Source organism: Odocoileus virginianus, chromosome 9 (genome assembly GCF_023699985.2).
Source record: "Odocoileus virginianus isolate 20LAN1187 ecotype Illinois chromosome 9, Ovbor_1.2, whole genome shotgun sequence".
Classification (NCBI taxonomy): Eukaryota; Metazoa; Chordata; class Mammalia; order Artiodactyla; family Cervidae; genus Odocoileus; species Odocoileus virginianus.
This window is the reverse complement of record NC_069682.1, coordinates 17,559,181-17,586,438: the sequence shown is the minus strand read 5'-3', so window position 1 is coordinate 17,586,438 and position 27,258 is coordinate 17,559,181. Positions and strand designations below refer to the sequence as shown.

General features: G+C 41.6%; 1 protein-coding gene and 1 non-coding gene across 5 annotated transcripts in view; both read right to left on the bottom strand.

The window, feature by feature from the left end:
• Positions 1 to 27,258, bottom strand: part of NRP1 (neuropilin 1) — a 145,275-nt gene that overhangs the window by 40,470 nt on the left and 77,547 nt on the right. For all 4 annotated transcript variants that reach the window (XM_020872696.2, XM_020872694.2, XM_020872695.2 and 1 more), the window contains exons 7-8: positions 4,243 to 4,398; positions 295 to 439 (exon numbers count right to left, since the gene is read on the bottom strand). In XM_020872696.2, the coding sequence (XP_020728355.1) occupies positions 295 to 439; positions 4,243 to 4,398 (301 nt within the window). The remainder of the gene's footprint in view (positions 1 to 294; positions 440 to 4,242; positions 4,399 to 27,258) is intronic.
• Positions 7,326 to 7,397, bottom strand: TRNAW-CCA (transfer RNA tryptophan (anticodon CCA)). The gene has a single exon. It is a non-coding gene; the product is annotated as a tRNA-Trp (tRNA).

Genomic DNA, 27,258 nt, shown 5'->3' with positions numbered 1-27,258 from the left:
ACCTGTGTAAGTGCTTTATATTCACGAGCTAATTCATTATCACAACCCTGAGTGGTGTACACCACGATGCCTGTTTTCCAGGTGAGATAACTAAGGCTTTGAAAGGTAGTAAGCTGCCCCAAGAAATAAGATGGTGAGTAAGTAGTACAGGTAGGATCCGAACTCACTTTTGTCTAAATCCAAAGCATATGCTCTTAATGATCAAATGGAAATGACCAACCCCATTTATAGCAAACTACTCTCCCTATATTTAAAAGTTGACATGGATAAAAACCAGGTGATCTTCCATCTTACCTGTTATCTTGCAGCCATAGACTTCAAATCTCATAGAGATGCCAGTTTCCCAGGTCACAGGTTTGATTCGGACAAATCGAGTGATCAGGGGTTTGGGAAAAACTCCAATCACAACATCTGTGGGGTTGGTGTTACCCTGAAAGATCTAGATGGAAAAAGAAAGGGCTCTTTAATAACAGACATTTCAGATTAAAAACAAATGCAAAAATATGTTTTCACAAGTGCTTGTCAAATTGTTTACAGTCTCTTCATTATTTACCATGGTTGAGGTGGTGTTAATAACTTGTCAAGTTATTTTTCCAAATGATGGTAATCAGAAAGAACCATGTTTAAGAAACCATGTCTAAGATAGAATGTCCTAATCATCCATTCAGTTTTCCGAGAGGATTTTTGTCTTTTATTTCCTAAGTTGTGTCCAACTCTTTGCAACCTCATGGACTATAGCCCACCAGGTTCCTCTGTTCATTGGGATTTCCCAGGCAAGAATACTGGAATGGATAGCCATTTCCTTCTCCAGAGGATCTTCCTGACTCAGGGATCGAACCCACATCTCCTGCATTGCAGGTGGATTCTTTACCGCTGAGCCACCAGGGAAACCATATAGAATGCTGTCCTAATCTATTCAATTTTCTGAAAGGATGGAGCCTCTAAAAGTATTATTATAAGGATAGCATTTGTTAAAGAATACATGCAATTATCTAAAAAAGTGGGAAAATGATTTTTTTTTTTGGAAAATGATTAACATTATCAGAAGAAGTTACAAATATGGTGGACATTTCATGGGAACTTTCACTGTTTTACTTTCCCAGGAATTTCCCAAAGGAGTGCTTTTTGAGTTCAATGTAGGATCTGGCTATTTGAAAATTCTAGGTTATGTTCAGCCCTAGGTCAAGGAGCTTCCTCCCTTTGAACTCCATTTCTTGATGGAAGATCTTATCCCAGACGTTAATGAATGATTCTAATATTTTTTTGGGGGGGAGGGGGATTGTTGGTAAAATTATGTGTCAGTGGTCAAGATCAAAACTGAGTTATACATAATATGCAATGGAGAATCAGTTTTCCCAGGGCTTCTGTTTCTCGTTTTAAAAATGAGTCATTTTCTTCTAAGAAAGATGAGGCATGTAGCTGCAGTGTAATGAGTGCCAGTCACGAACTGGTTTCCCACAAGTATCCGTGGGGGCCGCTAGGCCTGGGCACGATGCCATGCAGTGTCCTCTGGCGACATCTCTGAGGAGCAGGGGCTTTCTGCCACGTGGAACCCTCTACCACTAGACCTGTCTCAGGTGGGGCTGAAAGCCTCCCTGTGCCTGGATTTTACCCCAGCTCACAGTGGAGACAGCTGTGTAAAAAGTACCGTGTCTCAGACACAGGCCTTGTGTAACTAGCGCACCACGGGGGCCATCAGAGGCGTAGAGATTCCCCGGTGAGTCTGCGGAGGAGCACCACCATTCCCTGGGAGAAGGAGCTTGTGGGTCGGGCTGAAGTTCTTACTGCTTTTAGCCTAATGGCCCTGCTCCATGGGAGGCGGTCAAACATTTTACTAAGTCGGATGTTAGCCTGATCCCTCTCTGGAGACGATGTAGTGTTGGAATTTATCCCAGCCTGTGATGGCCCTTATCTATTTACTTTTTAAAACGAGTATTTATTTACTTGTTCCTTTTGGCTGTGCTGGGTCTTCGTTGCTGCGCAGGCTTTTCTCTAGTTGCCGCATGCAGAATACTCCTTGCGGCGGCTTCTCCTGTTTTGGAGGCCGGCTCTGGGGCCCGCGGGCGGCAGTAACTGCAGTGTGTGGGCACAGCAGTTGTGATGCCTGGGCTTAGTTGCTCTGTGGCACGTGGGATCTTAGTTCCCCGATCAGGGACTGAACCCATGTCCCCTGCATCGGAAGGTGGATTCTTAACCACTGGACCACCAGGTTATGGTCCATCTGTGATGGCCTTCAGATTTCTGTCCTACTTCAGCAAATCTCTCTGGGCAACAATCTGTGTGAATGTGTTTTTTTTTTATGTCCTGATGAATAGTGGGGACCTGCCTGAAGGGGCAGAGTTTCCCAAGGCAGTGTTTCAAGGGCCAGGGGGGTCCACTTCAGGGAGGGACCACAGGCTGGCTCACTCTGAGGACATTTTATGTTTCCTGAAAACCAGGTGAGAACACTCACGCCACCAACAGAAAAAGGCTGCTGGATCTGGTGGTCAAAGGCCACTGTTGCTGAGCTACGTATGGCCAGCTCTCCCCAAGGAAAGGAGGGGAAGGGGCATGCCGGCAGACCCCAAAGCACAGAGCAAGGCAACAAGAGCTGGACTCCGGGTGGTGGGGATTTCATTCAGGTTCAGTGAAAGGGCTCAGACACATACCCGGTCTTTCCTGACCTTTAATTCTTTCTGCCTCTTACTCTGGAAGCCCCTCTGTGTGCCAAGATGACAACGATTGTGAGCTGTGTCCCCGTCAGACGCCCCCACAGCCCCAGCATGCTCTCCACACCCACATGTGGACAAGTGTGGGCCACGGCTGAGGAGGGGTCTTGGGTAAAGAATGCTCACTGATTAACGAGACGGCCTGAAAGCTGAGTCAGCCCTCCCCACTCTCTCCGGGTTCTTCTGTTTGCTGGTGTGTCCTTGGCATTAGTGTTTTTTCATTTGTTTGAAACGAGAGCAGGCCTTCAAAAAAATGACTTCAAAACAAAAACAAGCCATGACACTCAGGGTCAGCATTTACTCAGCGGATCTGCACCAATAGTGACTGTGAGGGATTTTTTTCCCAAGATGGAGGATCCGCTCCATGTCGTCTAGGGCAGGACAGTGGCCTTGAGCTGGCCGGTCCACAGAACCTTCCTCCCACAGATGGCTGCACCTCTATGGCTGAGGCTTTCTTGCCTGCCCTAAGTGAGAGTGGCAGCTTTGCAGCTAATCAAACGGTAGTTTTTTCTTTCTTTCTTTTTTTCGGGCATGTGGGATCTTATTTCCCCAACCAGGGATCGAACCTGTGCCCTCTGCATTGGAAGCTCGGAGTCTTAACCACTGGGCCACCAGGGAAGTCCCTCAAAGGGTATTAATAGCCCTCTCACTTCACACCAAGGAGGGCTTTCTCAGTTCCAGACCCAGACGGAGACATTTAAGCCCATACATACTCCAAAGAGAGACAAGGACATGTTAATTGGTCTCTTCTGGAACCCAGAATTCCAAATTACCTGGATCTTTGCTACCATTCTCATCACTTCTGGATGTTTTGCTCAGCCTCCAGGGCAAGCTTTTAATTTTGGGGAAATGGCAAGCACGAGCTCTCAGTAATCTCTTGATTAGTAATTCAGAGCAAGCATAACTTCAAATACACAGCAGGCTGAGAAAAACATCTCAGCTCCAAATAATTCAGGACAGAGCACCCGGGGGACAGGGCACGGTGTGGCCTCCTCAACAAAAAGCAGTGAGGAGGTGGCATGTGGTTCGTGGGATCTGAGAGAACACCTTCAGTTCTGTTCATTTGCACAGAAGCAGCCAAACACACTTGTAAATTAGTTTGAGGCGCAGAGGGTAGATGAAAAGGAGTCTTCTAAAACCAGCCCATTACAGAGAGGAAGAAAGAATTAATCTATGAAAGAGAAAGAGGAAACACAGGGAGAAAGACAAAACAGAACAACTCCAAGGGTTCTAAGGGGACGGTGTTTATCCTATGCATACTCCATGTCCCCATGGGAGGTTTAAAGCGATTCTTAAGTCTGACTTAATTTGGCTGGTATTGACTTTTCTTGGAAACATCCGTATAATTTCCTTTTGGCTTCTGGATCTGGGAACATGAGACCTCTTGGTCAGATTTAAACTTCTAATTGCACTTTTCATTTTAAATCAATTCAAAAATAAGCCAGGCCAGACAGCAAGCTCCCAAACAAACAAGTAAAAATTGATCATCCATTTCAAAGACTGAATTAGTGGAAGAGGAGGCAGGCAAACTTACAACAGGTTTATTTCCTTCTTTAATGGTGATCCAGTCTTCCCCGTTGGAGCTAATGTCTATTCTGTAAGTTTTGACGTAGTATTTCTTCCTGGTTTCCTTTGAAATGGCTCCCTGTGTCCCGACAGCAGTGACAAAGCGCAGAAGGCCCAGGTCTACCTACAAGACAATACAAACCTGATCAGTTGCCCATCCTGATACCTCTGTAACGTGAAGCATCTTTTCCTGTGGGTACCACGACGTAGTCTTCCTCTACCTGGGGTCAACAGACTCTAGTTCCATCAGTATCAACAGCCCCAAGAAAGCCTCCAATATGGTAAGATAGTAGCTGCCCTAGCTGGCAACCGCCAGGAAGAGAACTTTCTCATCCTTGCAACCAGCAACCAAGATTGCTTGATCCTTGGAACAAAAGAGAAAACCAGGCCCAATATCATATTACTGTATTTTCTAAGAGATTGTATCATGATACTTTCTAAATAGCACATTAATAAATGTCATTTTACAAACAGAAAACCAAGACAAACGAGATAAGCTCCCCTCCTGGTTATGGAGAAGCCTGGACTAGAACTTGAATCTAACATGATCCCATTTCCCATTGCTCTGTAGCAACCGCCCTCCTTCTAAATAGGATGTGGACTGGAACCATCCTGACTCTGAAAACCCTTGTGCGTACTGTGCTTTGGGAAATGGGCCATAGATTTGTAATCTGGAATGGCCAGATTGTATTTCTGTATAATACAGAGATTTAAAGAAACGAAGCACAAATATTTGGCAAAATATTTAATAATGTTCACAAAAAGTAATTGCATGTTACGACTGATTAACACCAATAAGATATTTCAACAGTATATTCAGTAGTAAGAGGTTTATCCCCTGAAAATGGTGACAAAAACAAAAACAACCCCCCAAACCCTAAACCTACCCCGTCCCCCAACTGCAGCTTCGGTATCCTGCTTTCCAGTTGCTACATGACAACCCAATTCTCAGCAAACAATATTTCAATTAACCGTCCACTGCCCATGGGCCATAAACACCTAAAAATTTCCATTTTATGTACAACCTGTCTCCTGAAGAATGGCTATTGTCTTCCCCGAATTGCTTTTTCCTGAAGGCCCTTGGAGCAGTTAAATCAACAAGTTGCCAATTCCTTCAAAACTGAACCAAGACCAAAAACAGCAACAGCCCCTCCACAGAGAAGCCAACTTGAACACACACAATTCAACAATAGGAGATTTCATCTAAAAAGGAAGGGGATACTATTCAGTGTAAAACAATCTTTATTTCATTATTCTGATTTTAAAGATGTAAGGTCCAGGTTTGAAATACTTTCACCAGGTTTGAAAGAAAAAAGGAACAAGCCTTTAATTAGAAATATATATTTTAAGATGATAATGGTAGATATGGTCTAAATCTTAATTTAACAAATAAGTACTTATCCAACATATTTTTATTAAGTGCCTGTACTTGCTAACTGAAATTTGCATTTTTTTCAAAAGTAAACTCTAATACTTTGTATGAATTTGTGTACACATTTCCAAAAAGGGAGGCAGCCCCCGTTTACCAGATTTAGCCAATAAAAATACAAGATATTCAGTGAAATCTGAATTTCAGATGAACAGTAAATGTTTTTTAAGGAAATACAGCCCATGCAGCACTTGGGATATTCTAACAGCAGGTTCATTGCTTACTTGAAGTTCAAATTTTACTGGGTGTTCTTTTCTGGATGGGATCTGGCACCCTAAATCTAACTCTGTTCTGAACAAATAATCAGATGATCTTAGGTTGCTGCAAAAACTGATTTCTTAATGCTGCAACTTGAAAGTTAATGGCTACTATAGACATGGCTGCACTGAACAATTTCAACTGTTTTCAAATGCTCTCAGAACACTTAGGGCTTTACTAACTGCCCACTGAGTCACGCCCTCATGCCCAATACACAGTCCACTTCAACCTGAAGAGCCCTTAAAACCTTGACTTTCAAGGGACCGCAAAGCAGAGCTGTGCAAATAAACTCAGTCAAACCTACAGATGGCTCTTCGGTTTGGAAATGATTAACTTCCTGAGAGTGCATATGCAGCTTAGGCTGATTAGAAAGAGTTCTAGAACTTCATGCTCTGGTTGTCCTTTTCCTATTTTTAAAATTTTGTTCTTAGGATAAGATAAGAAGTTAACTGGTGGTCAACTAGAAGAATCCTAGCACTAGAAACAACCGACTTTAAAGGAAGGATCTATTGACTGGAATTAACCGGATGCCCAAGGCAAGAAAAGTCCAAAGTCCCAAATCGAAAGGCCCCAAAGCATGTCCACGAATCACTCAAAAAGAAGAAAAGATGTTTTCTTTTTTTAACAGCAATGAAATGCATTCACAACCTCCCCTTGTAATTGCATGAGGTTTCCTGCTATGCTTTCAAACTCTGAAGATTCTCTTACTTACTGCACTGGGACACTTGAAGTTTCATTTAAAAAAAAAAAAAATTTCATTTCATTTTTCTAACATAACTGCCACTGGGTTTAGCAAGGATGAATGACAACCAAATAATTATAGCTGGGACTTGAACCACTGCAATTAAAACTGAATGGTATCCAGAACTCTTAACAAGACACAGCCGAGTACTGGAAATTCTCACTTGCAACACCGTGAGCTTCTCTTAAATCCTTTTTCCCTGGGGACCTTTGTGGAATGCCCTAAAAGCGACTGTCAGTGCCTGAGAGAGTTTGGGAGGAGATAGATAACTATCAGCCTCAGAAGCACCACTGCTCACTCTGCAGGTATCTGTAGGGAGACCCAGCAGGACTCACTGGGTATTTACACCTTTCTCAGGGTTGAAGCCATCTTTGCTAATCATGACGTTGCTTTGATGTACCTTTTTCTATTTTATGGGCTTCCCTAGTGGCTCAAAGGGTAAAGCGGCTGCATGCAATGCGGAAGACCTGGGTTCGATCCCAAGGTAGGGAAGTTCCCCTGGAGAAGGAAATGGCAACCCACTGCAGCACTCAGGGTTGAAGCCATCTCTGCTAATCATGACGTTGCTGTGATCTACCTTTTTATTTTCTATGGCTGTGCTGCACCGCATATGTAATGGTAGTTCCCTGACCAGGGATTGAACCTGCACCCTCTGCATTGGAAGCAGGCGTCTTAACCATTAGACCACCAGGGAAGTCTGAGGCTTACCTTTTTAGTCTCACCTGTTACATCCACCTCCCTTCAAAGTATCTTCCAGCCACATCAAGTATTTATTCTTCCTAATAGATATGCCTTTTCTGCCTTTGCACTTCACATATAAAGTTTTCTTGACTTAAAAGGACATTTCCTCTTTTCTTTGACCACACATGATTGTTTCCTTTTTTTGGCCTGATGGGCAGAATAAGTCATTTCTAACCTCAGGATGTTTAGTGCAAAGCTCAGTTCTCCACCTCTCAAGTCAATATATTGTGTTTTTTCTATACTTGCATCCAGACCTTTAAGATTTCTTTTAAGGAGTATCTGTTTTTCTATCTAGAAAAGTGATAGATGTCTATTAAAAATTCCTAAGATACAGAAGAGACTAAAGAATAAATTGCAATCTCCATAAGACCACCAATAGGAAATAACCACTGAAAGTAGTCTTCCAGAGTTTTTTTTTTTTTCCTTATGCAAAATATGTGACTGTTGTGTATATGTTTTGTTATTACTGGGTTGGTCAAAACGTTCATTCAGCTTCTTAATCTGAAAAAACTTTTTGGTCATTCCAATACAATGTCATATTACCTCTATGTTTGATAACCTGCTTTTTGTTTAGTTTTATGGATATATTTCCATGGCAAAAATATTTTTCTATACCATCAGTTTCAATGGCTTCATGGTATTCCAGAGCCTGGTTGTAGCATCATCTGTTTAATCAGTATGCTGCCTATGAACATTTCTACTCCCCTTGATTGATATATATCCAGTGAACACTTAGTATCAACTTTCCACTAAGTTCTGTATTAAGTGATGAAGATAAAAAGAGAAGCAAGAATGGGAGACACAAACAAGATTACAGGATGGGCCAGTGCATGGAGGAAGGGAGCTAGGGAGTTGGAGACATCTCACAGTTGACTTCCATGTCTAAGACACCTATTGAAGGATGAATGGTAGGAACTTACAAGTGGACAAAAATGGGAGAGAATGTTCTAGAGAAAAGGAGGAAGGGCAGAGGCAAGGGGAAGGAAATGAATGAATGAAATAACATCACTAAACAACCTACCATGTTTCTTTCTTATCCTTATAGATATTATTTGTCAAGAAATGGATTGATCGCTAAAGAGATTGTTCTCTGCTCATCTGGAAGCCAAAATAAGCAGTTGTCATGAACACTACTCAAAATCTGGCCATCCTCTTGGTGCATTAGCTTTTTGAATTCTGATGAGCTTGCCCCAACCTCACAGTCTAACAGACAAGATTGGCGACCCAAGACAGGCAGCTGAAAAGACAAAGACACAACCCCCAGAAGTTCTATACAATGGCAACCCTCTGTGTTTTGGAGGGTTCATCGTCTAAACAATATTTCCTTTCTTTCCGTAAAAATTTAGACACACTATAACCATAATTAACCTGCTTTCCCTAAATCCAATCAGTCCTGTTCCCATCACCGTTTTCTTATTTTAAAAGAATGCCATTGTCTCACAGCTGCTTTATTTTTAATTGGAAGATGGGTGTGATTTCACATCTGAGTTTGATGTATTTATGTTTAACATGAAGGGTGATGTTGAAGGGATGTGATGATGGGGGGGCGTGTAGCAAGAGCTGCACATCAAATGCCTTCACTAGGATCGTGGAAAGTCTCACTCCGTGTGTGTGAGACAAACATAAACATCTGGTATTTATCTGCTGGTCTGTAGGCAATTTGATAGAAGTTTCCCAAACTCCTTTGGAGTTCGAGTGGCCACTCTCTGGGTTAGCTTATCACCGTTAGCAGAAGTGACCCAGTATGACATCCTGTTTCCAATATAAATATAAAAGTCTAACACTGCTGGGAGAATGTCTACACCCACATCTTCTTTTCACTGTGCTCCCCACACAAAGAGAAGACACTGCTAGACACAGTGGAGGAAAGCCTCCCCCCTTTTATTCTGGGTGGGGAGAAGTGAACTAGTAAAAGAAAACAGCCATCCTCATCCCCTTTGGGGGGCGGGGGATGGTGTCCTACAGCTCCAGTGGATGAACTCCCCACCCTAACGCCCTCTTCCTTGTAAGATGTCTGCAGGTATTAACCCACATGCATTTTATGGCCATAGCATTGTCTTAGTAATGACAGGAAACACATTCCCCAGATAATAAGAAGTCAGGAGAGAGACACATTTTACTGGGAATCACTTGAGGACAGAGGGCACGTTTTTAGCATCATGCAGTAAATCATCGTGCAAACCTCTGCAAACCGCTGGTCAAACACCAGCATGAAGCCTCCCACCCATGCAACAAATATCGTTGCTTCCTACAATAATACATAACCAGCTACGGGTAACATCAGAATGTGGAAAGCCTCATTTCTAAAATGAAAATCTGTCTTGCTCAATAAAATACTGTCCCTTGCGCAAGCATTGGCAAGGGAGTGTTTCCCGGTGTTTAACATTCCCAAGACAGGTCGGTACGAGAGCCTGAAAAAATAAAGGACAAAGAATGGAAGTCTGATTAAAAACAGGAAAAATACTTTTTTTGATGGGGGGAGGTGGAGTGTGTTGGGTTCTTTTTAGAGCATCTCCAATGACTCAAAGAGCTGTTTAATTCATCACTAGACACTACAAACTAAAGAAAATATTTTTAAGCAATTGTCTCATTTCCTCAGATAACACACATGCTTTCTGATAATGCCTGAGCAACTGAACATGGATGCTGTTCCAGGATCTTGGAGCTTAATTCACAGCACCTTGACTCGGACCTTGGGCTTTTTATAGTTACGAATAGGAATACAATCGTTTTACACTTGGTGACACGATTCTCTCTTTATGCACTTTTTCATGATTACCGTGTTACATAGGGGAAAAAACCACTTGTGACTAAAATTACCATTATTAATGGAAAATTTATAGGGCAACTCCTATGTGTCAGGCATCTTTGTCTTCCGTCCTCAGTTGCTTCAGTCACGTTTGACTCTTTTCGACCCCATGGACTGCAGCCTGCCAGGCTCCTCTGTCCATGGGATTCTCCAGGCACTGCAGTGGGTTGCCGTGCCCTCCTTCAGGGCATCTTCCTAACGCAGTGATCGAACCCGGGTCTCCTGCGTCTTCTGCATCGCAGGCAGTTTCTTTACCCCTGAGCCACTGGGGAAGCCCATCAGGCATCTTATTAAGGGTTAAACTTACATACATTATCTCTTCAGCTCTCAACAGTCATACAAGGAAAAGGTCTTGTGGACAAAGAAACTGAGAAACAAAGTATATGAGCTCCTTGTTCAGAGACACGCACATGTTAGAGATCGATCCAGATAAATCTCTCACTCCCGATCAGATTGGTGGCCCATGTACTTGCCAGTCACCACCACACCCATGCTCTGCCTCAGTTCCTACCTCCAAAACCACAATTATCAAAAGGTAATTTAGAATTTCTTAGTAAACAAAAATTAAACCTTGTAGCTAATCTTTCTGGAAATTCAATATTTTTGCATAATTATGGAGAATCTAAAACCATTTATGATTACTTAGACTCCATTGAACATTTACCTTGACTGCTGGAAAGCAAAATTTTGCAAATGATTCACTTGTGCTATTGAAAAACAAGACGGTGGTGATGGATCACTTTTAGCAAAAGATAATGAGAGAACATTTTAAAATTCTGGTAAAGAATACAAATATCCAAGAGCAAGAAAAGTTCAATGCAGGAAGAACCTCACCGATTTTCTCTTCTCATCTTAATTGCTTGAATTAATTTTTTTTTCCAGAAAGGAAAGCATTTGCTGGGTGGAAACAAACTACCGGTTGCAACAAAAACAGTGTTGGTAGGAAAACAATCCTGAGTAAGTGGACAGATGAATTTTCCTCTCCAAAGACTTGAGTCAACCAGCTAGAATAACACTAGATAAGGCTGCACAGTTCAGATGCAGCCTAAAGGCTGGCTTCCCTGATACCACTGTGCATACTGCAAGAATAACTAGGGAAGGGCCAGAGAAATGAAGGCCCCAAACAAGGGCTCACCTCCATCTCCTTTGGCTGATAAAAGAGACCATGCTGGTGGTGCTCCACTGCCTCTGTACGCTGGCATATCCTTTCATTCTCACATTTTTTTTTTTTTTTTTTGCAGAAACCAGAAGCAATGAATTAAAAAAGAAATATTTGGGGGGACTTCCCTGGCAGTCCAGTGGTTAAGACACTATTCTTCCAATGTAGGGGGCATGGGTGCAATCCCTGGACAGGGAACTAAGATCTTACATGCCGTGTGATGCAGCCAAAACACAGGAAAAAAAATACATAAAAAAGAAAATTTGAATTCTGATATGTACTTGGAACTGGAGCTCCATCTGGTTCTGTTTGGAGAGTAAGAACTGCTATAGCCGTTAGAACTGCCAAGGGGCATGGTAGGAGGAAAGGAAAGGGACTCGATATGACAGGTTAATACTCCAGGGTCCCCACTAGAGACATTTCCAGAACCCAGCTACTCAAATCACTCCCACATGGAAACCACGAAGGGGGAGTGTGAAAAGGAGGATGCTGCTCTGGGAGGGGACAGCCAGGCGGGTCCACATCTCCTCAGAGTGTCAGATACAGCATTTCAAAGATCTTGAGGCGAGCAGGGCACAGGACTATGAAAGCCATGCCTGAACATGCTCAGCTTCACGGATGACACATATTTAAGACAAATATGGGAGGTGTGTGTCTTCATACACTCCTTGCAAAATCTGAGGGTTCTTTTCCCCTTTCTATACTCTCTTGAACAGACATAATTGTGTTCAGAAAAATCAGTCTTCCATTAGAATTCCTCAGTTACCCACTAAATCTGCAAAATCTGGAGGTCAGGAGGCAGTATATTCTAATAACAGAGGAGGAGAGAATGAGATTGCATGAACTCGTTGTTCCCATAGGTCTTAGGATACAAGTGATCAGCGTCAAAGACAACTAGAAACTGCTATGCAGAGTTAAGGAGAAAGATTGATTGAATGCCTAGACTTTGGGAAAGATGGCTTTATACTTTTTAGACAAACACCAACCCGAGAACTCTGTTTCTCCTTAAAGTGAAGAAGATTCCTTACTGCAGCACCATGTTCACTTTCAGATGGGGACCTCGGAAACTTTCAGTAGCTTGGTCAAGAAAACGACTCTTAAATTGTGCCCTCTTCCAACTTAGACACTTAGGAGTTGCTGCTGGATGGTAAAAGATTCAAGGGCTTAATATTTTTAATTAACATTTTTTGAGTGCTTATTTGTAAGTTACATTAAACGGAAACCCTGAGCCTAATCCTTTGATCTGGAAAGAGGATAAGCACTCAGAGCGAAACAAATGTAATCCTTAGAAACTTGGTTAGGAATTTAACCTACAAACTGTACAGCAAAAACTGCTTCACAGAAATGTCTTAAGAAAGAAAACTAAGTATGCTGCAGTTCAAAAGAAGTTGCAACCATCCTCAAATATGTATAAACGATGCATATCTAGCCAAATGTTTCATAAGACTCATATCATGGGCTCTTGCTAGAAGGTTCACTCAGCAAAGACTTGGCAAGCATTTCCTACAGGGAGGAACAGGCTGGCTTAGGCTCTCCTGCTATAACTTTTGGCTTTATCCATCAATTGTTAATTGTAATCCTCATGAAAACTAGGAAAGCATTCTCCTAGTAGATGGCTTAATGGGGAGGAATCACTTGGGGTCGGTAGGCAAGAGCAAACGGATGGGTCAAGTGGAATGGATCCAGTTGACTTCATCCATCGAGGTCTTGTGAGACCAAGCAGACCGTGAACAGATCTCTGGACTCTGACATCTGTCTCGGCCAAAACAAAGAGGGCGTGGTAATGGAGGAATGGATAAAGGGGGTTCCGGACGACAACCGCTTTAAAACGTAATAGCAGAATCTATGACCTCTGCACATTACTTCAGTAGGACTGTATTATGCAGACAAAGCATTTATTATTGTTTTTTTTAAATTATTAAAAACATTTTGGCCAAACTATAAATGGATATACGGAGCCAGGGTACATGTCCACACGGATGTGTCTTAAAGCCCAATAATGGTGCTTCACACATTGTAGATGCTTAAACTGAAAGTATGGAATTAAAGTAAACCGAAGGATACCAACGGTCCAGATAAAAGCATTTAATCCATTAAATCCAATGGATATTTATGGTATGCCAGGCTTGGGAAGCAAGCAGGCCTGCACAGAAAAAAACGACAAAACTGAAAATAAAAACTGCCACTGTGACCACAGATGAGACATCGTGAGGGTCAGAAAATGGTTATGGACACAAGGGGAAAGTTCAGGCTTTATGGAAAAGAGGTCATCTGAATCGTTCAAACTGGACTTCACAGGATAGGATAAGATTTTGGCCGGAAGGGGCCAGGGTTGATGAGCTAAAAGCAGAAGGCACAGGAAAAAAAAATCCCACCCAACTGCCTACATTTTAAAATATCTGATATGATGAACATTTTCCTCCTGTCTAGTATCTCTTGGCGAAAGTCCTTTAGAGAGCAGAGCAAAGTGTCCTCCCCATTCCCAACCTCCAACACACACCCTCCGTGCAGAGGCCTTCATGGAATCCAGGCATCCCCACCAGCAAGCACTGGGTCGGTAACGGAGAGACCATGCAATCTTGTTTGTAATTAAACTTTTAGCTCATGACCATGCACTGCACTGCTGAGATAATTCTGCTAAAATGTTTGCTTTCACTACCTCTGGGAATCCAGGCATTCCTGGGAATAGGACCTAACCCTCAGCCCGCATGAGTCAGGCCCTTCTCTCCTAAACCTCTCGGCACACTGTCCAGTCCTCCCTTCTGTTTATATCTACATTTGACAGAAAACACCTCAATGAAATGGCATCAAAACTGCGTGACGTTTTCTGCAGGGATCCACACTGCTGTCAAAATGACACCGTTGTTCCTCAAACCGAAAGGGCCATGAGTTGAGATCCTGAGCTTACGGTGGTGGGTATTTCTGTGTCTCATGTCCCTTGAGCTGTGGAGGGAAGTTGGCGGCTGGAGTTTCTTCTTTTATCACACAAATAAGTGCTAGGTACTTTGATGCAAGAGACTGAAGGTTACCAGATTCCTGCCCTCTCATCAGCGAGGGAAAAAGTCGAGTAAACAAGAACTCTCTCTACAGAGAGAATCGGTCGCATTAAATATCCTCAGTGAATGCTAGGGCTACAGGGAAAATATTTGGGTGATGCAGGCAACAAGTGGTGGCAAAAAGGCACAGGCCCCCAGGAGAACCTCTGTGGTTCTGACTGTAAGGAGTGACCTGGACAATGTTAAGCAAGCTAATCAGTCATTCCAAGCTGTGGTCTCCTCCTCCCTCCAACAAAAATACTAATGCACAGCCCATTTAGTTATTTTTCTGGTTATTATAAGAGTCATAGTGATGCATTGCTATACACGTTAACCATAAGAATGTGACCCTAATATTTTTTTTCCTTAGTCATTTGAGTAATTGGAGTGTGTGCATGTGTATGCATGTGTGTGTGTGTTTGTGTGTGTGGTTTTGCCTGAAGTAGCTAGGTGGGCTTCCCAGATGTTGCAGTGGTAAAGAATCTGCCTGCCAATGCAGGAGATGCAAGAGACACGAGTTCGATCCCTGGGTTGGGAAGACCCCCTGGAGCGGGGCATGGCAACCCACTCCATTTTTCTTGCCTGGAGAATCCCCATGGACAGAGGAGCCTAGTGGGCTACAGTCCACGGGGGCTATAGTCCGTGGGGTTGCAAAGAGTTGGACCCAACTGAGCGTGTGCACAGACACACACACACACACACACACACACACACACACAGCTATATTGTAACTTTTTTGAAAGTGGGAAAAAACCCTCTTTAACTTTAAATTCATCTGACTTGAACAGCAGAATCCCATCCTTAGCAAATGCTCAATACACATTTGTTGAATTTAAACGCAGTTCTGTGTTAGTTCAACGTTGCCGGCAAGACCTGAAATGCCTTTCTTCCAAATAAAAGCCAACAACCCATTGTTAAGTCAATGTTAGCATTTGAGCAACCAATTTGTACTCTAAATTGAGGAATATGACTATTCTTATCTTGATGTTTAAACCACAAATATTAAAACTACTCATAGAATTTCCAGTCCTTTGAAAAGTTCACCACTTAAAGGGAGGGTCTGCTAAGTGACGAATTTCATTGGCTAGGTCCATGTCACATGAAGTATTCCTTTTTATTTGTTTCTCAAAAGAACTCTCAGTAACTTACTAAGTGTCCCTCCTCCCAGAATTTACCCTAAAGGGCAGCAGGGCTTAAATCAGTTTTTCACCATATCTAGCATTCTCTCCAACCTCTTCTCAACCTTTTCATTTTAGAGCCAAATTATTGGCAATCATGACATCCACAAGATATTTATGGATTGGATATATATGGTATCTTAGACTTTTCTCAGACCCTTTCTGTATTTTAGAAAAAGTAACCACATCAATATTTCACTGTCTAACTGTAGGTCTTCAAGTCTTCACCTGCTTAACGTGTGATCTTCATAGGATATTGTCATTGTACGTTTTGTGTGGCTGGGAAATGAATGCAGGTTTCAGGCCTTTTGTGATCTTTGTGTTTGTCTCACGGCCTCTGAGAAGCAGCCCCATGGAAGAAGCATTGATGCTGGCTCTGAATGGAGACCAGGCCATGTAACACCTTTCCACGGTACAGTAACCTCAGTTATGCACACGTACATCTTTCCAGTCTACTAGCAGCTTAAAGAGATTATTAAACATAAAAGACCAAGAAAATATTAAGTAGGTACAGTTAATGTCTATTTCTGTTTCAAAACCTGTTGTATGCTACCCACAAAATTCTAATATCTGCAGTACTGGGGAGATTTCAAATCACTTAAGATCAACACACATCTGTCCTTAGCATCTATTTCAGCACAAATAAAGTGACTTGTTTATCATCAGTTTTTCAGTAAGTTGTACCTTTAATTTTTCTCCCTCCTTCTAAAGGCTTGGTTTCAAAAACAAACACAAGGGTGAATTTTTGGGAACTAAAGACTTGCAGATGGGGGCAATGGTCTAACTCAGCCTCTTGGCCTATAAACTTTGACAGCATCCTTTTACACCAACTTTTCGTGTATTTCTCAGGCATCTAGGTGAGCCTCTCAGGTTAATGAGAGTTTCATGTGCTGATGGGGAATCTGGACAAGGAGGTGTCCAAGAAAAGTTCTCTATTTGGTGTTAAAAATCCTGCAAGAAGTTGACGGGATTACTGAGATTAAAGTCGGTCCCGCCGAAACCCTTTATAATGAACATTGCCCCAGAGACAAGAGAAGAGACGAAGAACAGGCTGCTGAGGTACAGCTGGTTGTCAGAAATTGTTTATAAGCTGCAGGTCTCTGAAGGGGTGTCAGTCATTCCTGAGAACAGATGAAATGAACTTCACGATTTAATATTTGGTCCATAGCATTTTCCCTATTTGGAAGCTTACTATTCAGCCAGGAACTGTAGACTGACTTTTTCCTTTTTGAAGATGACTTATAAAGGAGGTGGGAAAGCCTTGAAATAATACATTTTCAAAGAATTACTGTCTAAGAGAATCATCTGTAACTACCATTCACAGGGGATGTTCTATAGTAATGGATGGAGCAGAGGCCAGCCCATGGCAGGAGAAGAGCTAGAAAGTTGGAAGAATGTGGATGGAGGTGGGTAACGACGGGGAAACCTTTTGTGCTCTGAAGACTCGCTGCTTTGCCATCCAAATGCAGTCAAGGAACAGAACTGCAAATTCTTTTTAATGTTCTGAAAAAAAATATCTCTATGTAGTAATTTCATGCATTTCAAGCCTGGGTCATGAGATGGGAAAAGTGTATCTGCCTGTCTACTTTCAAACCACAGGAGAAGAAACACAGATGCTCCACTAAACCCATCACTTCATTCTCTTCTCCCTCTAGTCCTGCCCTGAGCCCTTAACATGATGAGAGCTGTGACTTGGATTTATCCACCAGAACCATTCTTTTTTGGTTGCTTGTTTCAGAAATGGTTCTTTTTTAAAATAGATTATTTTTTAAACTTTTAAATTTGTATTGGGATACAAAGAAAGTGAAGTCGCTCAGTCGTGTCCGACTCTTTGTGACCCCATGGACCATAGCCTGCTAGGCTTCTCTATGCGTGGGATTTTCCAGGCAAGAATACCAGAGTAGGTTGCCATTTCCTTCTCCAGGGATTGAACCTGGGTCTCCTGCATTGCAGGCAGACGCTTTACCCTCTGAGCCACCAGGTAAGCTGTTGGGATATAGCCGATTAACAATGTCATAATTTCAGGTGAGCATCAAAGGGACTCAGCCATATATATAAATGTATCCATTTTATCCATTGTTTTTCCAGTAGTCATGTACTGATATGAGAGTTGGACCATAAAGGAGTCTGAGTGACAAAGAATTGATGCTTTTGAATTGTGGTGCTGCGGAAGACTCTTGACAGTCCCTTGGACTTGCAAGGAGATCAAACCAGTCAATCCTAAGAAAATCAGCCCTGAATATTCATTGGAAGGACTGTTGCTGAAGCTGAAGCTCCAATACTTTGGCCACCTGAGAAGTTTCAATACTTTGGCCACCTGATGCGAAGAGCTAACTCACTGGAAAAGACCTTGATGCTGGGAAAGATTGAAGTGAAAAGGAGAAGGGAGTGGCAGAAGATAAGATGGTTAGATAGCGTCATCAATTCAATGGACACAAATTTCAGCAAACTCTGGGAGACAGCAGAGTACAGAAGAACTTGGCTTGCTACAGTCCACGGGGTCAAACGAGTTGGATACAACTTAGCAACTGAACAATAACATCCATTGTATCCTCCGGAACCATTCTTAACGCATGCACAGACACATCTATTTCACCACATCCTTGGAGGTGACAAAAGGCAAAATGTTTTCTCGGTGAACATGACCACACTGTCGTGTGTGTGGTGTTGGGGGGTGGGAGGGTGTGCTTTTTGACAGAAAAAAATAGAGCTAAGGCCCATATTTGGAAATGCGAAAGAAAAAAAAACAAAAACCACTTTTTTTCAAACCACTTTGAGGTTTCCAGAACAGCAAGAACCCTATCATGTTGTCACTATACTTTAAGATAGAAAGTCAAGTCTGAAAACACATTACTCTGCATGGTTTTAATAAAAAAAGACTTCTGATATTTAAAAAGAAATGGAATGAATTGGTTCTTAATTTGTCAGAATTACTTTTGATAAAAAGATTTTCAGTAAGATGAATTTTATATGAGATGAATATTCTAATATTCATTCTAATATTCTAACATTCTAATATTAGGCACTTTAAAAAAAGATAAGAAGATAAACAGATGTTCCCATAAACTCGTCTGGAAAACAGCAAAGTTCTTAGACTAAGGGAACTAACATTATATTATAGAGGTTGATAATTAGAATTCAATTGCAGCATTTACAGAACAGACCCCAAATTAATTATTCCTGCTTCCTTTTCTTTTTGTCCTATCCTCTAGAAGACATAGGATTGACCAGATGGTGATCATATAAGATGCCTTCTACATTTGTCTTAATAAATGAGATTCACTGATTTACCATATTTAGAGGAAATATGTTAAGTGAACAAATGTATTGACTGATTTTTCTTTACATGGTACATGATTGTTAAATAAATGAATTCTTACCATCTTGGTATCAGAGCTTTGTAAATGAATAACAGCATCCTTTTAAATTAATGCAGTATTTGGAAACGTAAGTTAAAACTACAGAAACAGGATAATGTGTGTGCTGTAAATGTTAGTGATTGACAATAGCAGTAACTAGCCTGGATTTTCAGAATAATGTTTAATAAACCAGGCCAGGATACTCTCTAGGCCCATCTATGTCTCTACAAACGACCCAATTTCATTCCTTTTTATGACTGAGTAATACTCCATTGTATAGATGCATAAAACAGGCAACTAATGAGAACATACTGAATAGCACAGGCGAGTGAAAGTGCTGCAGGCAATGTACCAGCAAATCTGGAAAACTCAGCAGTGGCCCAGGCCTGGAAAAGCTCAGTTTTCATTCCAGTCCCAAAGAAAGGCAATGCCAAAGAAGGTTCAAACTACTGCACAACTGCACTCATCTCACACGCTAGCATGCTCAAAATTCTCCAAGCCAGGCTTCAACAATATGTGAACCGTGAACATCCAAATCTTCAAGCTGGATTCTGAAAGGTAGAGGAACCAGAGATCAAATTGCCAACACCTGCTGGATCACCAAAAAAGCAAGAGTTCCAGAAAAACATCTACTTCTGCTTTATTGATTATGCCAAAGCCTTTGACTGTGTGGATCACGACAAACTGTGGAAAATTCTGAAAGAGATGGGAATACCAGACTACCTGACCTGCCTCCTGAGAAATCTGTATGCAGGTCAAGAAGCAACAGTTAGAACTGGACATGGAACAACAGACTGGTTCCAAATCGGGAAAGCAGTATGTTAAAGTTATATATTGTCACCCTGCTTATTTAACTTACATTCAGAGTACATCATGCAAAATGCCGGGTTGGAGGAAGAACAAGCTGGAATCAAGATTGCTGGGAGAAATATCAATAACCTCAGATACACAGATGACACCACCCTTAGGGCAGAAAGCAAAGTACTAAAGAGGCTCTTGATGAAAAGTGAAAGCGAGTGAAAAAGTTGGCTTAAAACTCAACATTCAGGCAACTAAGATCATGGCATCCGATCCCATCACTTTATAGCAAATAGATGGGGAAACAATGGAAATAGTGAGAGACTTTATGTTTTGGGGCTCCAAAATCACTGCAGATGGTAACTACGGCCATGAAATTAAAAACGTTTGCTCCTTGAAAGAAAAGCTATGACAAACCTAGACAGCATATTAAAAAGCAGAGACGTTACTTTACCAAGCACAGTCAAAGCTATGGTTTTTTCAGTAGTCATGTATGGATATGAGAGCTGGACCATAAAGAAGGCTGAGTGCCGAAGAATTGATGCTTTTTAACTGTGGTGTTGGAGAAGACTCCTGAGAGTCCCTTGGACTGCAAGGAGATCAAACCAGTCAATCCTAAAGGAAATCAGTCCTGAATATTCATTGGAATGACTGATGCTGAAGCTGAAACTCCAATTCTTTGGCTATCTTATTCAAAGAACTGACTCATTGGAAAAGACTCTGATGCTGGGAAAGACTGAAGGTGGGAAGAGAAAGGGACAACAGAGGATAAGATGGTTGGATGGCATCACCAACTCGATGTGCATGAGTTTGAACAAACTCCAGGAGATGGTGAAGGACAGGGAAGCCTGGTATGCTGCAGTCCATGGGGTTGCAAAGAGTTGGACATGCCTGAGCGCTCAGTTGTGTCTGACTCTTTGCAACCCCATGGACTGTAGCCCATCAGGCTCCTCTGTCCATGGGGATTCCCTAGGCAAGAATACTGGAGTGGGTTGCCATGTCCTCCTCCGGGGGATCTTCTCAACCCAGGGATCAAACCCAGGTCTCCCATATTGCAGGCAGATTCTTTACTGACTGAGCCACCAGAGAACTCTTCTTAATTCTCTGTAGTGATCTGAATGGAAAGGAAATCCAAAAGGGAGGAGATACATGTACATATATGGCTGATTCATTTTGCTGTACAGTGGAAACTAACGTAACATTGTAAAGCAATTATACCCCAGTAGAAATAAATTAAAAAAAAACAAACAAAACTAGGTCAGGAAAATTCTGCATACTTTATCTTCATTGTATAAGACTGGGAACTTAAAAGTTCTTTTCTCTTTTCCCCATGAACTCTGTGTACCTCCTGAAATATCAAATACAATCTGTTCAGTATTCCACAGTTCATATGATTTGCTAACCTCTGTTTATTATCATGAGTATTTCCCACTGGAAGTTTTATATTTAATTTCCAGATCTTCAGACTTAAGGCTCTGTCACATTTCTTGCACCTGTAGGCATCAGCCTGTGTCTTTACCAGGGTCTCGGTCTTTCTCTTCGGAGCAGGGTCTATGAGCCATCAGTTCTAGCCCTAAGTAAACACATCAAGTCTTAGAAGCACTGAGACCTCTGTGATGATTCTCCAGACAGCTGGATCTCCCGCCCTGCTTTTCTTCCTTCCACATTTCTGCATTAGTATGGTGGCCTATAACATGCTTCAAATTCCATGTGGTATTTGTCTTCTTAAGGAAAGAAGAAAGACCGAATGTTGGCCAGACTTTAAGGTGTGAATAGGCTGGAATGGTGGTTGAGCTTGTGCCTTACAGATACTTCTGTCAAAGACTGGGGAGACATGAAACGTGAACTGTCCAGGCTTCATCTTATCTCCCCTAGTGGGCTGCACTTCCCCCCGAACTCACTCAAAAGGATCAAGTGAAACAGCCCCACTAGTGAGGTTTCTATGTGAAATCCTCAGATAAGCTTCAGGGTGAAGCCAATCTAAACAATGACTTGATCTAAGGAAAAAAAAAAACTTTTTAATTAAGAAAAAAATTTTTTTTTTTGCTATGTGTTGCCTGATATGGTTATCAGTAGTATTTAAAATGAATTCCAGCTATGCTTCATATATTTATATTCTCATTTAAGCAAGCCCAGGGCACCAGCTGATGGAGTAAATTTATTTTTAATAGAATCACAGAATCTTAAATGCTTGAAAGGATTTCAGAAGTTGTCGCATCCAATCAGCCATCCCTTGAAGAATTCTATCTGTTGCCCTCTCAGGCTTGCTAAAAGAATAAAGGAGCTTATTTATTTTTCTGCTAAATCCAAAAAAATTTAGTTACATTTTTAAAGCACTGGGATTGTAAGAAAAACAAAACTTTGGTAAAATTAAGACTTCATTTTTCTGAAGGAAGGCAATTAGAGGCAGGCCATAAATATGTTTTTAATCCCTGGAGGCAAATAGAGCTGAAAAAAAATGTATAAGTCACTTGTACAAGTACATATGTGATTATTCTGTCATAACATGTGCAATTAGTCTCAAATGCTTACTTTGTTCGATAGTTGGAAATATAAAAGCATAATGCACTTTATTACTATTGGGATTTATAGAGCATTTTTAATTTAATCTACTCTCCTTTATTTGAGTGTACAATTGAATGAAATGTGAAGGCTGGGGGCTTGCTGTGGAGAAAGGAAAGAAGTATGTGTCTGTTTTCGTGTGTCTTTGGTTCAGGTCAGATCCAAAATTGCTATTTTGATGTGGATAAAAATTGCCATTTTGATGTGGAGCTTTCAAATGGTGCATTAAATGAGAAATATACAGAATACACATGCACATCCTGGCTTTGGAATTTCCATCGCGGACCTTTTTCACCTTGTTGAAGAAGGTTGTCGTGGATGTGCTTGAAAAGTTTCAAACTGTGGGTTCTGCTGATTCTGAAGAACACACATTTTTTGCTATGGGGCTTTCAAGTTCTGATATGAAAGTTATTTAAAGCTTAGAAATTTGTGTGCTGCTTTACACGCTGCATAAACGTAGCCATTTCTCTGATATGTGAACATTAACACACTCTGTAAAAGGTACAATTATTAAAGCCGGGACAGAAATCAACAAACCCCACCAAAGGAATTTCTTAAAACTGGTATCATAAAATCTGTGCATGTTATGGATTTCATTAACATTTTACTCCCTAAGGATTCCCAATTGTACAACAACAGAAGTTCTTTAAATTTTAAATACCACAGACAGGAACAGTCTTTCACCTAAAACAGATGTAAGACCATCAACCTTGCCTTCCTATTGGTCCACAGATATGAAACTGGCTGGTAATTGATGGCTCCTTACTTGTTGTTTAGGTTTCAGAATTCGAAACTTAATAATATGTTTCCCATGAAAAGATAAGTTAATAAGCAATAGACAGGTTTTCAAACACAATTCCTTACTCTTGATTACTTTTGAAGTTAAAAAAAAAACACAACTGTTGATTTATATACTGCAAAAAAAAAAAACTCAAACAGGTAAGTCGAGGTCAGGAACACACAGCATCCTAGTATAGAAGAGCTCATTTCATAATTATTTTCCCTAAATCTTGTCAATGATGACTGCCGAGTTTATCCTTGTGTTTCCTTTCCTTAGTCTCATCCTTATCAGAGCATTCTGAGACTCAGTCATGTCTGAAATAACATCTGTATTTATTTAGCTAAAAACAGTCCACTTTTAAAAGCTAAAAATAGTGAAGCTTTAAGATAAACAAGCAAGCAGGTTTATGATGCTATTTTCCTGCATAAAGTAAACACATGCATTTGTATTTTTGGAAAACAAAAGAACTATGGTTCTGTTCAAACCCTATCTACGATAAGAGTTTGAAACGTGACAAAAGCCAGCCAAGCAACAAGCAACTTTTTATTTCAAAATGCTGATCAGTTTGATTATTTTAAAAAATGACTTGGTTAGGATTTGTGGTATCTTCTACACCAGTGGTTTTCAACTGGGGATAAATATGCACCCAAATAGGACATTGGGCAATACCTGGAAGTGTTTTTGGTTGTCATGACTGAGGGTGTGTGTGCATATCTGTGCGTCTCACTGGCTTCTAGTGGGTGGAAGATGATGCTAAATACCCTACAACACACAGGACAGTCCCCACACAAAGAATCATCCAGTCCATAAGCTCAGGGCTGTCCAGACACAGAAACTCTGCTCTAGACAAGGTCCAATCTTTTGTTTAAATTAAAGCTTCTGCAGTGATGGTTCGATTTACTAGACATCAGTCACTAATCAGTAGCTGAGTCGGGATACACTGGCATTTACGTGTGCCTTCCTGGCCTTCAGATGCCACGTTCAGAAAGGATCCAAATTCATTTTCTCATACTGTTACAACAGAGAGGGAGCAAAGATGTGGGGGCCAGAACCCTGCGATTCCAGCCCAGGTTCAGTCAAGAACTTGCTCTGTGGTCTTGCAAATCACTTAATCTCTCTGCTACTGCTGCTGCTGCTGCTAAGTTGCTTCAGTCGTGTCCGACTCTGTGCGACCCCATAGACGGCAGCCCACCAGGCTCCCCCGTCCCTGGGGTTCTCCAGGCAAGAACACTGGAGTGGGTTGCCATTTCCTTCAATGCAGAAAAGTGAAAAGTGAGAGTAAAGTCGCTCAGTCGTGTCCGACTCTTCGCGACCCCATGGACTGCAGCCTACCAGACTCCTCCATCCATGGGATTTTCCAGGCAAGAGTACTGGAGTGGGGTGCCATTGCCTTCTCCATAATCCCTCTAAATGCATGCAAATTAAGGAATTTAGATAAAAGGATGTTTGCACCTATGTTTAATCATACTCTTAAAGTCAAGATATTCTGGAAAAAAATATAGAAACCTCTCCTCTAGAATTTAGCTATGAATGTTAGTTCCAGATAAACAACACTGGTATAAAACAATAAGAAACCAAAACAGCAGACAAAAAGGAAGGTTCATGCTCTACAAACTAACTTATTTTAAATGTGCTCATGCTTAGTCGCTCAGTCATGTCTGACTGAGACCTCATGGACTATAGGCTCCTCTGTGCATGGGGATTCTCCAGGCAAGAATACTGGAGGGGGTTGCCATGTCCTCCTGTAGGGGACCTTCCCAACCCAGGGATAGAAGCCAGGTCTCTCACATTGCAGGTGGATTCTTTACTGTCTGAGCTACCAGGGAAGCCCAATTTTAAGTGTAATTCTACCTAAACTGTTGTGGTTCTTTCAACACTGTCTTCCCAGTGATGCTTCATCATAAAAATCAAAGAGCCTTCTTTAAACGTCATACATTTTTTAAAAGTGTGATGACATGAAATACTAAATCCTTTGACTGGTTTTTAAAATTAAGTTGTCGACTTGACCAAAATGGTTAAAGTCATCTCAATATTTTTCTCTGTGACAAAGGACAGCTAAAAATGTCTAAATAATAATTATGTCACATGTGCATTCTGTTTTCCCCCAATCATATCCTCCTTCAAAAACAACAGAAACCTAGGAATTTCTTCTGTCTCTATATACATCTCCTATTATACATTTCTTTCAAATGACTTTCTGTAACACAAACCACAAAGGTATCGGAAAAAGCATTAGGAAAAGTTCCTCTGGAGACAATAACTTTTGGAATACAAGCTTCCTGGCTGGAAACCTAGTTAGAGATGACAGGTCTGTGATACATGAAAGGTGGGTGGTAAAGCATTTATTTTGTGCAGGGAATATAAGTCACTGCAGAACTAGGGTAAGATAACCAAAGGCTCACCTGGGTGACTTTTTAAAAAAGCAGACTGTCCCCCTTCCAGATCAATGCTTCCATTAAAATAGCAACTTAATATTAGTTGCACACACACAGAGCACACCTGGGGAATAAACATTCAGTTGAACAGCTGTATTTTCCCTAAATTTGCCAACATTATATTTTACATGTGTCATTCCACATTTAGGCAGCCCAGTCAGCTATTTTCATCAGTTCTCTAGTAACACATTTATAAAGCATTTTATCGCAGTTTCAGCAATTTACTAATGATCTGAATGAGAAAACACCCCTCTGAAGAGTCTGGTCTGTAAGATCTGACTATATAGTCAGGATAAAGTCAAGAGACTTTATAGTCAGGATGACATGTTCATACTGGATTAGTCCAATTCAAGCAGATTTTGAACACAGATTATAAATCTGTTAGAAACTAGTAGTTGTATGAAAATATCATAAACTATTTCATAGGAGATCCCTTTCCACACTCAACACATTCATATGAGAGAATGAAAGATTCACCCAAAAAAAGTGGTGAAGGAAAGAAAATGAGATATGAAACTTGTGAAAATAAATGACATTTAAGAGCCTTAAGATAAATTTCTTCAGCTTCTACTTTCAATCTGGGGAAAGCCTCAAAGACTAACACAAGGGTTTCAGATAACAAATTCTTCTAATCGAATAAACAACACTCACTTCTCCCACCTAAAATCCAATAAAAACGTGTCGCAGTGCTGTGTGTCAGAGGGAACATTTCCAAGAATTCACAAATTATTTCATTCCATTTGGCACATCAAGGATGTCCAGCTAGCCCTTACTCAGCTCTTGACATCAGGTCTATGCCTTTAAATGATGTTCTGCCTCCATTCTCGTTAAGTAAGTATAAGTGAAAGTTGCTCAGTTGTGTCTGACTCTCTGCAACCCCATGGATTCTCCAGGCCAGAATACTGGATTGGGTAGCCTTTCCCTTCTCCAGGGGATCTTCCCAACCCAGGGACTGAATCTAGGTCTCCTGCATTACAGGCGGATTCTTTACTAGCTGAGCCACAAGGGAAGCCCCCGTTCTTGTTAAGCGAGAATAATTCAGCTTCTGAGTCATGATGGGGCTACTATGGAGGTTGCTGGTAGCAACAGTTCGCAATCTTGGGTGGATATGGAGGTGCCTAATGATAGTAAACCTTGCAGAACCTCCTGGACTAAAAGGAAGATCTTGAGGCTGGGGGCTGGAACCTGGAGAAGGGCATGACAATTTCCTCTGTGACTCATGAGGCCTTAAGACCTCACCAGGCTTTTCACTTTGCTCAGTATAACTGGGGTGACAGAATCTGTACAGCTTACTGCACTGGACAGAGCAGGAAGTGAAAAACAATTCCTGACTTCTCTGCTGGTCAAGGGGTAAAGAAGCTGCCTGGCAATGCCGAGGACACGGGTTTGATCCCTGGTCCGGGAAGATCTCCCATGCCACAGAGCAACTAAGTTCAGGTACCACAACTACTGAGTCCTCACTCCTACAGCCTATGCTCTGCAACAAGACAGTGAGCCCTGATTGCCGCAACTAGGGAAAGCCTGCTTGCAGCCACAGAGACCCAGCACAGCCAAAAATGAGTAGATAAATTTGAAAACACAAGTAGTAATTCCAACAGCCAAAGAGCTCTGCAAAGGCCAGCCACACCTGGGCCTGGCTCAATCTGAACCTGGGCTGTGATTCTCCAGAGGCCACCTGCCCTCCAGCTGTCCAGGTGC